This window comes from Malurus melanocephalus, unplaced genomic scaffold (genome assembly GCF_030028575.1).
Source record: "Malurus melanocephalus ecotype Western Australia unplaced genomic scaffold, MMel_1.1 scaffold_38, whole genome shotgun sequence".
Taxonomy (NCBI): Eukaryota; Metazoa; Chordata; class Aves; order Passeriformes; family Maluridae; genus Malurus; species Malurus melanocephalus.
In genome coordinates this window covers 2,429,188-2,443,800 of record NW_026623270.1, presented here as the reverse complement: position 1 = coordinate 2,443,800, position 14,613 = coordinate 2,429,188, and the positions used below count along the sequence as shown (strand labels likewise).

The 14,613-nt window shown below is 42.0% G+C and overlaps 1 protein-coding gene across 1 annotated transcript; it reads left to right on the top strand.

Annotated features, from left to right (window-relative positions):
* Nucleotides 1-2,303: 2,303 nt before the first annotated feature.
* ALDH8A1 (aldehyde dehydrogenase 8 family member A1) lies at nucleotides 2,304-14,049 on the top strand. Its single transcript, XM_057364414.1, has 7 exons — nucleotides 2,304-2,493; nucleotides 6,540-6,687; nucleotides 7,080-7,235; nucleotides 8,935-9,084; nucleotides 9,724-9,980; nucleotides 10,797-10,958; nucleotides 12,382-14,049. The coding sequence occupies exons 1-7, from the start codon at nucleotides 2,356-2,358 to the stop codon at nucleotides 12,832-12,834; spliced, it is 1,464 nt and encodes a 487-aa protein (XP_057220397.1). The 5' UTR covers nucleotides 2,304-2,355; the 3' UTR covers nucleotides 12,835-14,049.
* The last annotated feature ends 564 nt before the right edge of the window (nucleotides 14,050-14,613 follow it).

Sequence of the window (14,613 nt, the reverse complement as noted above, 5' to 3'; positions counted from 1 at the left end):
TCATAACTKAGAAGTTTCAGAATAAACTTATGAGTTAAAATGCGAAACTGGCATCCAACTTGTCTTTCTGAAGAAATAATTTCAGTTTTTCTCATGTTACTCTGTGCAGCCGCTGCACATAAACATCTCTTTTATCCAGACTTGGTTCTCTTTTGAACAAAGGCTGTCAGTTTAATTTTGTGGTGTCTGCTAAAGCCAAATTGTGCTGACTGATGCCTGTAACTCCTTCCTGCTTTTTGGCAATGGGGAGTTGAAATGTCCCAACTGAAAAAGAAGGTCCTTCTGCTGCATTCAGCTCAGGAGAGACACACTTGACTACAACTTGGAAGGTTTTTYCTCAATAGGAATTTTTAGAGGACCTCAGGTATTTCAGGACCTGTCTGTGGGTGCAAAGTGGAGACAATTCACCTTTGCCCAGAGGTAGTAGCAGGAGGCAGAAACTGAAACATGCACTCCAGAGTCAGTTGCTGGGGTTAACCAAAGTAAAGCTGTGTCCAGAATAGTGAAGAATACAAAAATGCTATGGTTGTTACTTAGTTTGCAATCCTGTATGGCCTGTACCTTCTCTTCACATGCTTTTTTTTGTAGATACCATTTTTTTTGCACTTAGGTGCTTTAGCCCCAGTTCAGCAGCTACCTGCACTTGACCACATAGATTAATTGTACTGTTGGCTGCACAGATATTTGTACAAGTATCAGCAGTGCTTTATGCGGAAATTACTTTTCTTGTAAATCTGAATATCTAAAAACTGTTATTGTCAAAACTGAAACTTATAGTTTACCACTATTTGTTGAGCCTTTTCATAGATCAAAAATTGCACTTAAATATTAACGAGTTTCAACATGCCACTGTGAAGGTTTTGATGCCCTTCTTGGATTCCAGAGATTTATGGTGCCAAGCTCCTGCATTGAACCTGTTCCACTTGAGCTTGCCTTCAGACTTTGAAAATGTTTAGGTTGYTCTTAWGTCAGGGGACAGCTACCGTCTTCARTTGTAGGACTTGCATGAATTCCTTATGTTTATGGACAAGGAAGTGTGATACAGGGTGAACCTCTGATAACTTGTGTCGCACATGGTTGCTTTAAATTTTGAGGCTCAGTATTCTGTGATGACAGAAGAGCTACTGCATACTTTCCTGGTCTGCAGCTTGGGAGAAGCAGAGGTATTAYCTAATCCAGTTTCAATGTGACTGCACTACCTTTCAACACAGATTTGAACTCTGCCCGGAGGTGCCACTTTGTTGAAGCATAAATGATCTGTTGTGCAATAGAAGCATATCACCTTTCTTTAATCAAAATACAATCACATGTTGATCCACGTGAAATTTGATGGCTTGGCAGTTGTCTAGGATGCAAAACCTTCCTTAACTGCTGATTGAGACATTCACTATCTCCTGAGATTGTGAGAGCATACTGCTCTCTGGGTACGGTTTTGAATATCTCTGGAGAGCAAGGAAGTGGCATGCAGTCTTAGAGCAATTTGATAATCCTAAGCATTGTCTTGAAGAAAAATCTTTTACACAGCTCTTACCAGGCAGTTTTGGCTCTTGGGCAGTTAATGAAAAAACTAGCCTGTATGTAACAGGCTTCCTGTAGTAAGGTGGCTTCCACTGGARTATCTATGGAAGGGAAAGCATGGAAGCCAGTGTCTTGCTCTTTTGGGGGGTGGGGGGCAGGGGGAAGATGAATTTCTGACAATATGTAACGGAGTGTACCAGGTAGGATTGTGCTTCTCAGGTGTTTGAATTGAGGGGTCGCTCAGCTGTTTGTATTGTTTGATAGTTGGGGCTATTGGTGGAAAAAAGTTTCTTAGTGCTTAAAATCTTCTGGGCAAGTGCATTGATTTTGGAGATACARGGAAAGTATTGATGATGACAAAGCAGTGAACATGAGCTGCAGACATGCTGGTCTTAAGTGTGTTTTCTTGTGTCTGCTGACAGTTAGAAGCAGGTTCCTGGCTAGGTGTTTGAGTGTTGAATTATTTTGTTTAATTATTCAATTCAAACTGTAACTTGAAAAACATACAGGTAGAAATTCCCCTGTTAAACCATTCTTTTTCTCTCTTTTTTTCAGTACTTTATTTCCTATAGGGAGAGAAAAGCTGTTTTCCAGCAACTATGCTGTTCTTGCCTCCTTGCTTCCTCTCCAAAAAAAGAACCAAGCGTCACAGAAATACTAATTTTCCCCCTTTCCTGCTGCTATCGCCAGGAATTTGTTCCCTCTTGTAAGCAAGTGGTGCATTGAAGACAGAGAGGGGGAGGAGTTCGGACTCGCTGTGCAAATACATAGAGACATATTAATCTAAATTGATGCCTTGTAGGAAAAAAAAATCACAGATGAAGCAAGCAGCTAACGATGGCTCACTCAAAGGCTCTCTTAGTTCTGGAAAACTTTATAGGTGGCAGATTTGTTCCTTGTTCCTCCTACATAGATTCCTATAATCCATCTRCCGGAGATGTCTATTGCAGGGTGCCAGACAGTGGCAAAGAAGAGGTGAGTACTATCCACATGTACAAAGAAGTGAAAAACACATAACAATAACCTTTTGTGTGACAGAGGCTGAAGGTGAGARAATAGAAAAATGATCACTTCAATGCTTAAACAAGTAAGTTCTTCATTATATTGCAGTATTGTGTAATCCACTGCTGTGGCAGCAAATGCTGTCATTTTTTWATGTTTTGCTCTTAGAAAGATATGGTCTGTATCCTAAGCTGATGTGAATCAACAAAGTTTCAGTAGCTTACATGGAGCTCCTTCAGCTCACATGGGAGATGCCTTCTGCATAAATTAACARTAACACCCAGACTGGCTGTAAATATAAACAATCTGTAAGTGAGAAGAGGGTTTATTGATCTCTTCTGTAAATAAATTTGGAGGCACCATATGCACCTAAATATGTTCTCCCTTACTGTCCTGGTAATTTGCAGTTTTTATTTTGAAASGATTTTTGGCTTGGTGTCTCTTCTCTGAAGATGGTAAAAAGCTTTCAGACCTTTCTGTGTTTTGATATTAACAGCTGGATATTCATTGGTGGTGATAAAGTGGCTGTGATGAGTGCATTTCCTTATAACATACCCTGTCCTCTGCATCCATAGGGTTTCCTGGTCTTGTGCTCTTTACTGGGGTGAATGTTTCCTGGAACCTTGTGCATATGCAGGTGTGCATGGGCAATGACGTTCATCAGGGTAGCTTCAGTTTCAYTGACGCTATTTTATAGGGGACCTATGATCTGTATCCAAAATAGTGTTTCAGACTTACTGTAGAGGGAAATTTGGACAAGCTTGGATAGCACAGAGGGCTTGGAAAATATTTTCAAGTAGTGGACAGCATTTTCAAAATGTTTTTCAAAACAAACTGCTACTGTGTGTATCTGTTCCCTTCACTTGCATTTCAGCCTTATTGGTGTTCTTTCTCTTTGCTTCTCTCAGCAGAAACCTTTGCACTGTAATTTCAACTTKGTAAATATTTGTTAGATGCTGATGACCAAGGGTTAAAGAGTAACAGGTTGGATTTGTTAGAATACATCTGTGTAAGTTCATTCCAATCCTWATTATGACTGAAAAGATTGCTCTTTGATGTGCAGGTGCACAGAATGGAATCCTGTCCATTCATTTGCAAAATCATTAAAGCCAGAGGCTTTTTCCACTCTGGAGATACAATTCAAACGTGCTAAAAGCAATGGTTTTTCAGCTGAGTTAGTGGTTATGGGTAGCAATGGGAACCCAGTTTAAACACCTGTAAGTTTGGTGTCCTGCCTTTAGACACTTACACAAGAAGGTTGGGCTCTCTAGGGCTGGCATCCACTGGTGGCTGATGGAATATGCTGAAGAAAATGCAATCACATGCTTCTTGATAGTATCTAGAGATACCAAAGTAAGCATCTAAACCCCAGTTCAACAAAGAAAGGACTTAGGATGCTGGTTTTCTAGCAAGGGTTGATATCCAGTTTGATATTTTCTTGGTTAATTTAGTGGGAAGTTAGAAGGTGAAACAAGGGRAGACAGTGAGTCTCTTGCTGACCCTGGAGATTAAGACCAGATCAGCTGCAGTGGCCATTTCAACCACTTTCTGCCAAAAACACCAAAATGTATTTTTTTTCTAGAGGTTATTTTGTTCCCCACCTATATATCTTAAATTCTAAACAGGAGAACCACAGCTGGCTGAATAGTTGCCATGTATCTCCACAACACAGGCTGATGAGGACTAATTAGTGCTGGCAAATACCTACTTTAAAAACACTTCTCTTTAAAGAACCTTGCTCCTGTGCATCACTGCCTGCAAATGCAAACATCATGTCCTGAGGTCAGTTCAGTTTGGGGTATTTTGATAGCAACCTTTTACAATGGGTCTGGATTGTGTTGTTTCTCTGCGTCTGTCTTGTGCAGAAGAGGAAAGCAGAAGGAAGTGTTTCAGACACAGGAGTTCATAGTTGAATTCTTATGCGTGTTTTCTTTGTGGCTTGGCTTTCTTTGCTGCTTTTTGCTAGTCAAACTAAGTAACTGTTTAACCTTTGTATGCTTTCTTACTTCTCTACAAACCTCTCTCTTTCTGCTTACATTTTTTCAKATGAATCTGCTGCCACTTAATTCCTTCCTTTGCTACTTTTCTGCCACCTGTGAAAAAGCAATATTTTTGTCCTAAACCCGTTGAAGGGTTACAAATGCAGACAGCTTGGCTATCTCCTCTCCTGGCAGTACCCAGTGGAAAAGCCCTCAGAGGAGAGGACAGATGAGCAGCAGCACCACAGGATGGGAGGGTGGAAGAACAAGTTAATTAGTGAAGGTGAGATGGTTTCACAGAGGGCAAACCTTTTCAGGGTAGCGTGGCATCTGCACCAGACTCACTGAGGAAGCTGCAGTTCCCCTTTCCYAGGGCTGCTTTGGTCCTGCTTCAGCTGTTCAGTGACTGACAGCCTGCTGCCATYGGCACTTGAGCAGAAGGTTATCAAACTACAGTCGAAAGAGAAGAGCCTGGGTTTCTGAGTTTGGCCTGGGTTTCTGAGTGATTCATGTGACCCCAAGCCTGCTGGTTTATTTAATTTCCCACCTTGCCCTCTGTAGTGGTGGTGTTCTGGCTTTCAAACTCTGRGCCTTATTTTTACAGGGCCCATAAATTCTGATGTGCATGGCAGGGGGAAGAAGAGGTAGATAGATTTTTTTTTTTCCCTGCCTGAACTTTTGTGTCCTTATTAGTAAAATGTCTTTGGAAGGTCTGCAAATTATTTTGTGATCATTTTTATAACACCTGTCCTAATCYGAGAGAACAAATCTGGGACTCAGTTTTGTGGAATTAGTGGAAATAAACCTTCAGTGACTTCATGGGAACCAGCAACATGGCAACATTCAGAGAGGTCATAATGGTCTGATYAATATTACAATAGCATCCTCCTAGTTATTGATTTTGGCAGATTTCCAAAAGCTGAAATAATTTTATGTACAAAAATTTTAGGGAATCAGCTAAGATGGTTTTGACTAAAACCCCACTTTGATGCATGTATGACATTGGGAGTATTGAGTAAGTGATGCATAGGAAGCAAAAGTTGGGAAATAGGGCAGTTAATTAAAATGTGGAAGGATATCTATGACCATCTGTAGTTAATGTGAGACTGGTAGACATGAAGAAGGAACTGCTTATAAAGCAATGCAAGTTACTTACATTTAAGAGTCCAGAGGAAATGATCGGTGGGAGAGAAAGCCTTCTTCTGAATTTTAATCCTTTGAAGACTGCTCTGCTTCAGAAAAGTGCTGGTAATCTACCACTGTTGAGAAATGTCAGGCTGAAGGACCATGCAGCAGTCAGGTACATCTCAAGCAAAATACTGATAAGACCGGTGTGCATCTGTATAAATGCTGATAATGATTCTTACCTGTAGGCTTTGTTAGATGTCTGCTGAAGAGAACAGACTAAACCGCAACAGTTTAGAAAGGAACTTTTTTTCTGTGAGGGCTTTAATGAGTTTTTAGGTGAGATCGGGTTAGATAAAATTTTTCTCAGTGTCCATTGTCTAAATACATTCTTAGTCCTTGCTTGAACCAAATGGTGGAAAGGGAGTGGAAATCAAGAGCCAGCAGGACATTCAGTCCACTTCTTCCCCAGCCCCTAACTTTCGTCATTGCCTGGTGTGGCTGAAGTGTTGCAAGGCTTGTGCATGTTTAGACAGAATGTGAATTTACTCTGGGGAGATTATTGCTCTTTTCTCCACGCAAAAAAAAGATAATTTTTTTTTGGCCAGTGACACTTGCTGGTGCCAGTTTACTAGGCCAGCATTTCTTCCAGGCCTGGAGGGTGGCCCACAAGCTGCTGTAATTTGGAGAAAAACAGAAGTTCCAGTAAAAGTTTCTTTTCTAGGTATTCTGTTTCAATAACACTACTTGAGTTATGGGATAGTGTCTTGATGACAACAGAGAAACTTTAAAGGGATGTCATCTTCCCAGCAATGTGATCTGGATTGTTAGTCTCTGAAATATGAATTTGTCTCCTGCGTGTTTGCTATTTTTTGAGTTTTTCATTAGCATTCACCATCCCTCTTGATTTTTTAGGTGGAAGCTGCTGTCAAAGCTGCCAAAGATGCCTTCCCAATTTGGTCCTCAAAAAGTCCTTCAGAAAGATCTCAGATCCTGAACAAATTGGCAGACCTGATTGAACATGACCTGGAAGAATTTGCACAAGCAGAGTCAAAGGATCAGGGTAAAAATTGGAACTGTTGATTTCAGATACAATGTGCTTTGCTGAATATTGAAATGGATGATTTGGATGGAATTTTTAGTATGGTTGGAACTGCTGGAACAAACTGGAGTTGATGTTCCATGAACTTTGAGGAGGTTTTGCATTTGGGATTCCTGGGGAATTCTTGCTTTTCAGAATTCCTGTCTTGGATTTCAGTTGTCATATATCTGGAATGCATTACTAGAGGGACAACTAGCTGTTATCACTGGCTGTGGTTGCAGTGTGCTGGGGGTTACTTGGGCACCAAGTAACAAAAGACATATCCCAAAACACATACACAAATCAACATTCAGAGCAGACTATAAAGCACTTTTCTGTCCATGATGACAGCAGTGTGTTTGTTCTTGTTTCAGGAAAAACCATTACGTTTGCCAGGACAGTGGACATCCCTCGGGCTGTGCACAACTTCCGATTCTTCGCCTCTTCCATCCTTCACCACGTCACTGAGTGCACCGAGATGCCAGCCATGGGCTGTATGCACTACACCTCGAGGGCACCTGTGGGAGTTGGTATGATGATCCTGACATCCTGACGGTCTGCCTCAGTAGGGGCTCAGCAAAGATTTTTTCCTAAAACATTTATTGCCTCTGAGTCATGTGCTAAACATGGCCTTTTCTGCTAAAGCATCAGCAACTTCATGTAAAATCAGTTATGCTACYTCATGGCAAAAGAAATGGTTGCACACCTAAAAAGATTAATCTGTTGCTCTCACCTGCAAATTCTCTCTCGTGTTGTGTCCATGTGGGAGAGCAATACAGCTGTGGATCAGCGTGCAGAGCACTGAGCTGCTGCTCCTGCAGGGACAGCGGGATCCTCCTCTCCTTTGGGGGAGCAGCAGCAGTTATCAGTGAGGCTGTGACCCTCAAGAGTGAATAAACCACTCTTGCTGGGGAACCACTGAACTCGGCCACTAGATGCTGCTGCTGCTTCAGAAATTAAGTGGCTGTGCTGAGCTGACAAGTAATGGTGGTGTAATGWTTTCATTATTATGTTATATTTATTATATAAATAACATACAGCACTAAATATATATGAATGCTCCAATTTACACTTGAATTATTTAAAACATAAAATCAGCTAACTTAGAGGCCCCTTCTAAAAGTTTTTTTGAGTGGTAGAGAACATGAGTACTTCTGGTAAAATTGTTTTCATAAGGAAAAGTCCCTCACTGCATCTGCTCYATCAAAGAGAAAGAAATCCTGTGGCTTTTGTGAGGACTCATACCTGACAATTACAGATTTTTTTTTTCATAATTTCCTATAAATATATGAAATGAAAATATTCCTAAAGGCAATTAGTGAAAATAATTCTGGACATTCAGCAATTTGTGGGAACAACAGCTTGTAGAGTGATACATTTTGGCACTCACAAGCTAGAYTAAAATTTGTCTGGAAAATATGTACTATATGCTATATGTAGTTTCTTTATATTAAAATTGAAAWATAAAAATAGCTTTAAAGAGCAATAGAAAGCAGCAATTATCTGAGATGGAACATTCAGCCTGGAGAAGAGAAAGCTCTTGGGAAACCCACAAGAGAGAGGGACTTTTTTCATGGACATGTAGTGGCAGGACAAGAGGTAATGGCTTCAAACTGAAGAAGGGTAGGTTTAGATTAGATATTAGGAAGAAATTCTTTACTGTGAGGGTGTGAGGCACAGGCACAGGTTGACCAGAGAAATGGTCAATGCCCCAACCCTGGAAGCGTTTTAAGCCAGGCTGAATGGGGCTTTGAGCAACCTGGTCTAGTGGAAGGTGTCCCTGCCTATGGTAGGGGGTTGAAACCAGATGATCTTTAAAGACCCTCACAACCCAAACCATTCTATAATWACTTACATTTGCTGTTTGCTAACACTAAGTATTACCACAGACCAGTTGTTGTGAATGATTGTTGTAGCTAACCTTGAACTGATGTTCCTAGGAAACACTAAAAAACTTCCTATGAATATAAGATTCTGCCCTGAACAAASAGCAAAACTTATTCAGAGAGTTCAGCTGATCACTTTTAGAATAATTTCTGSAGGTCTTCTAAAAAGTTAYCTCCCTGTGAGAAATGCYGCAAATTAATTGTACAATTRYCTKTAAATAAAAGCCATGGCCAAATTCMCTTCCTAKATCTGAATTGGTGTATAACTGCTTCAGGTCAGAGAAATGAGTTTTGTATCCCAGAAGATTAATCTCCTATCTTTGTGGGATCTTTTTTTTTGTAGCTGGTTTAATCAGTCCTTGGAATTTGCCACTGTATTTGTTGACTTGGAAAATAGCTCCTGCCATTGCATGTGGGAATACTGTGGTAGCCAAGCCAAGTGAGATGACATCTGTCACAGCTTGGATGATGTGCAAGCTCTTGGAGAAAGCAGGTGAGTCCTGTGGTGCGCTAAGGAGGGTGAATGGGGTGGAAATGTTTGTCTGTGCTCCACTTTTTTTTTTCTTGCAGAAACCAGAAGGTGCTCAAAGGCTTTGGGAAAGACTGTCTGCTGCAGCTGAATGTTGCACTGGAGAACAAAAAGCTTTCCCTGTCCTCATACTATCCTATCTCCCCAGCCCAACTGTTGCCCATTTTTTCCACTTCCACTAATGAAAGTTTTTGTGTGCATCCTTTGCCCCTCCTTCACTACACCTTAGTCTGTGGTGCCAAAGAGCATGAAAGAGTGAGAATCAGCTCCTGGTGATTGTGTCACCACTGTATTTGGTTACACTAGTGATTAAAACTGGSAGGACAATTGCTTCTACCCAGAATGCCTGAACACCAGACCTCTGAGGATGCAGGTCACGCAAGTTTGATTGGTTAGTCGAATTGGTTTTATCATTTAGCCCATGATCCCCAGAGCTTTTAAACAACATGGATTTCAGCTGCTACTGTAGTTAAGGGCCAGTACTTGTTACTCTGGAGTTTCTGGTAACTTTCTAACTTCAGGGACGAAACACAATGAAGTGAAAGCCTCTGAGTGATGAGCGACAGGAAGGGTGTGATGACTGTGTGCCTTTGTTCCCATCAGGGGTGCCTCCTGGGGTGGTGAACATAGTGTTTGGAACGGGTGCCAAGGCTGGAGAAGCCCTGGTCTGCCACCCCGACGTGCCTCTCATCTCCTTCACGGGAAGCACGCTGACTGCACAGCGCATCACAGAGAAAAGTGCTCCCCACTGCAAGCGGCTCTCGCTGGAACTGGGAGGCAAAAACCCCGCCATCATCTTCGATGACGCCGACTTGAGCCAGTGCATCCCCACCACTGTGAGGTCCAGCTTTGCCAACCAGGTGCCTCCTCCCTCTATAACACATAAACCCTGTTGGCAGCAGGAGGGGCGCGTCTGAGAGTTTGTATGAGTGTGTGCACTTGGATCTGAATCCCAAATTGTCAGGGTCTGAATGCCAGATTGCTTCAAGACTGTGTTGTGATAAAATCCTAAGTAGTATAACATGAAAAATGTTTCATTTTTGCACAAGGAGGGGAAAAAAGTAATTAAAAGCTCTTCTTCCTGCTCTCCATCAGAGACAACAAGGGGTTACAACTCCTGTCAAAGTAGATACCTTTCTTATCTCTGTAGGAAATGGCTGCTCTAAGTCCCACTGTGCAAGTAAGTGGGAAGCTTGTTGGTTTGCTAGAATTAAATTAGGGGACTTCCCACAAAATTTTACTAACATTGTTCTTCCCTCATCACCACCCTCAGGAGAGAGCACCCAAGCCAGGAAATGTATTTGGGCAAATGCTCWAAAAACTAGCTTGGTATCAGAGAGAGATTATCAGGAAATGACAAGAGAGATCATTCAGACTTGGAAATCACATTTCCTGTAAAAAATGTTGGAGAAGGAAACATATAATCAATAAAAAATCAAGTTTACTTATGGTAGTGAGTGCATGACCCTGATACTCTTTTGTCTTTTCCTTTTCTTTTTTATCTAGAAAAAAAAACAAACAAAAAAACCACTTTGCAATGCTGGTTAATGTAATTTGCATTCCTGAGGCTGCAGTGACACAAGTGTTTTGGGATGTGAGTCCAAGTACATGTCAATAGTGCAGAGTAATATGAACCAATATGGCTGATTTMTTGTTTGTTTCTTTCTTTTTGGWAGGGTGAGATCTGTCTCTGCACCTCCAGGATCTTTGTTCAGAGGGGAATATACAATGAGTTTTTGAAGAGGTTTGTGACAGAGGCCAAGAAGTGGAAKACTGGAAATCCCTCAGATCCTACAGTCAACGTGGGAGCACTAATAAGTAAAGAACATCTGGAAAAGGTGATGCTACATGGAGTTTATGTGATTTCATCTTATCCTTTAGAGGGCTACAAAAGGTGATTACAGGAGTATGCAGAAAGGATCAAGAAATCTCCAAGATTAGCTCTGAGGGATGATAACTCAAAGCCATTTATTTATAAGGTATCTTTTTAATGAGGTTTCTGTTGCCTGTGGCCTCAGATTATATGATTACTCTGAAAAAATCAAACTCCCTGGGGAAGAGAATCTAAAATGACAGAAGAGTATTTGCTCCYGTTTGAATGAAATAATTCTAATGGTTTCTAAGTTATGAATGTATACTCACCAATCTTAGAGCTCAGCAACATTTTAATGGATTTTAATARCGTGTTTGCTAGGATCACTAATTTGCCTATTAAGTTAATTGACAAGGTAAAAGCAATATTTTTATATCACTCTGGAAAATTCTGTCTTGCACAGAACACAGAACTGCTTGCAGTAATTGGAATGGTCTGTGTGTGGGGAGCAGCTGAGATGGTGCACAGTTAGACACAGTCTGCTCTAGTGGCTTGTATGAAATGAACGTTGTGGTGTCAGAGTTCAGGTGGAGCAGATGCTCATATCCCAGAACTCTCTGACGCAAGAAGCAGACCGAAAAACCACAGAGTGAGAGCCAGATCTTTGATATGCTTCCTGATGCCTCAGCAGGTCGTCCAGGTTCTCCTGTTCTGAGGCAGGGTGGTAGAAACACCCACTTCCTGAGGTCCTTGGTCTGTAGCACCRCAGAGAACTTCCAAGCTTAACCTACCAAGGTGGCTAAAAGAAGAAAAAGATAAAGAAGCCCTGTGGTATCTCTGTGGTCTTTCTATAAGGAGAGAAAGCAGGCAATGGTTGCAGAACAGCAGAAGCAGTCAATAACTTGTCCTGTGTGTTTGARGTTATAAGCATATGGTAGCAGCATGGAAACATGTTTAATTATTTATGAATGAGATTTTCTGCAGCATTCATGGCTTCATCATCCTAGTGGCATGTAAACATTGAAAATCTTGCCTGTGAGGCAGGGAAATGCTACTGATCCCTTGGAGTAAATGAGTGAACATGGGATGGGATGCATGGCAAACTGCCCGGACTTGTGGAAGAAGGAAGGGAGGGTCTGTGGGCACTTTTTCACTGTACTCTGTGTTTTCACCAAGGGTCCTACCTTTTCCACAATGCTTAGCAGGAAGGGCCAGCAGTGTTCYCTGCTAGGCTAGTAAGTGTTAGGAAAGGGGAAACAATTGTTTYCTCCAGCAAGAAATGCACAGCTTTGCCCATAAAGAAACATTGCAACAAAAGCTGGGGAATGCTGCCCTCTGTTGTAAGAGGGCAGCAATTCCAGTTGGAGGCATTCAGGGGCTCCTGCTGATGAGTGAACCTGCAGGATTTGGTGTCCTTTAGCAATGATGTTTTTCTGCTGCTTCCCCAGGTAAGGAAYTATGTGAAGAAAGCCCAGGCTGAAGGAGCCAGAGTCCTCTGCGGAGAGGGAGTGGATCCTTTGCCTCTCCCACCCGGCAACCAGAAAGGCTATTTCATGTCACCCACAGTTATTACTGAAGTCAAAGATGACTCTTGCTGCATGCAAGAAGAGATCTTTGGTCCCGTGACGTGTGTGGTAGCATTTGATACGGAAGAAGAGGTGATCAAAAGAGCCAATGGTGTGAAATATGGCCTGGCAGCCACGGTCTGGTCCAGCAATGTGGGGCGCGTTCACCGGGTGGCACACAGGCTGCAGGCTGGGCTGGTGTGGACCAACTGCTGGCTCGTGAGAGACCTGAACTTGCCATTTGGTGGGATGAAAGCCTCAGGCATAGGAAGGGAGGGAGCAAAGGATTCCTACGAGTTCTTCACTGAGGTTAAAACCATCACAATAAAGCACTGACATGTCAGCCAGAAGTATTTTAGAGTGAAATAAATGACAGCAGTCTAAGTTACCAAAAATGGCTCTTTAGAACACAAATGGCAGCTATTGTGGCCATCTTTTTCTTGAAGAAAAAGATTACTTTGGTCAAGTAATGTCAATGACAGCTGAAAACAGTCATCCCAAACGCTGCTGTTAAAGGCAGCTTTTCATTTTGGATAAGAAGATCAGTGTGGACTCCACAGTCAGCTCATACTAAGCCAGATGACTTGCCTGTCTTACAGATCCTACAGCTTTTTGAGTATTCCTGTCTCAAAAATCTGTCCCTTTGGGGCAGATTGGAAAAAAAGTAATATATGATGGTACCTCTGGTTGGTAAAGTACCCAGAGGGACAAAGTGGCAAGCACATGGTGGGGCTGATATTGTAAAGGGGAATCAGCCATTTTCACTCTAAACAGTATGGTCCATGTATCCATCCATACTTCACTTCACTGATRTCAGACAGAGACTGATACTGTACCACACCAAGAGCCTGAGCAATGACCTTTAACCTACTAAACTGGTTTTAAACCATGGAGTCATGACATTCTCATGATATTAACAGAGACAATAAATGTTTTAATGATAACCTTCTTTATGGCATGCAGCTGAATTATCCTAATACCTCTTCTCTAACTATTTTGAAATTAAAGCCTTTTGTCAGTTCTAGACCTGAGTGATGGTGGTTTTTACATCYCTGTACAAAAATATGGCTGCATCACAGACAGCCTCACTCTTCCTTAATAAAACCTTGGATTTACTCMTAAGAGAACCAACTGTTGGAAATGTTTGCCACCAAAATGCAAAACCACTTCCATCTCTTCCTCATGTGTTTGCAGAGATTTTATTAAAATCAGGTATCTTTCAAACTTGTTTATTTTCAACAAAAAGAGAAACAGAGTTGGATACACCTTGACATCTCTGGATCCCACCCAGTTTCAGAGCAGACCTCCCAGCCAGGCTGGGACTGTGGACATCTGATGGATTTGGTAAAAGGACTCCCAGGTGAAGGCAAGTTAAGGAAATACATAAAAATAATAAGCATAGTAAATTGATGTATTCTGAAGAAGCATAAACATTTTATTTTATAACTGTCTCGTTCTGTTCATGACCATGTGGTGGCAGCAGAACACCTGCTTTGGTGTTTTTAAACCCCCGTCACTGAGATGGGAGGGGAATAAACAGCCATATCAGTACACGTTTCATTCTGCCAATTCTTTTTTCTATTTACACACTCTGTTTGGAAGAGCAAAAGGACCCAAAARCTGTGAAACACTTCATTAGTTGGARGACGAGGGGGGATGTGGGGGGCAGACATTTACAGCAACAGCAGATGGGATATTGCATAATTAGCAGAAATGCATGGATACCTTCCCCCACCTGGACCTGGCTGAGGTTCAATTTCAATGAGACGAATTTGCTTTCAGGAGTTGATTTTATCTTTGCATTAGATGGGATGGGAGATTTCTATGTGCATTACACATATTGGAGACAAAGGCCTGTGTGTCATCTGCAGGATTGTGGCCCAGGGCATCAGAGGTGGAGTAGTAGGTGGCTGGGAACAGAGCTCTGGAGGAGTCCCAGGTGTGGGGAATGGAGGTGGCGGCTCCATGTCCAACATGGCTCTGAAGGTTTCTCAGGGGTGAACTTCTGGGAAGCCCCATTCCATCATTGCTGTGTCCAGCACCTCTGAGARGTAAAAGAAGGTCTGCTGGTCCTAATGACGCTATTTACTTTTGGTCAGGAGGAGGAGCCCACGT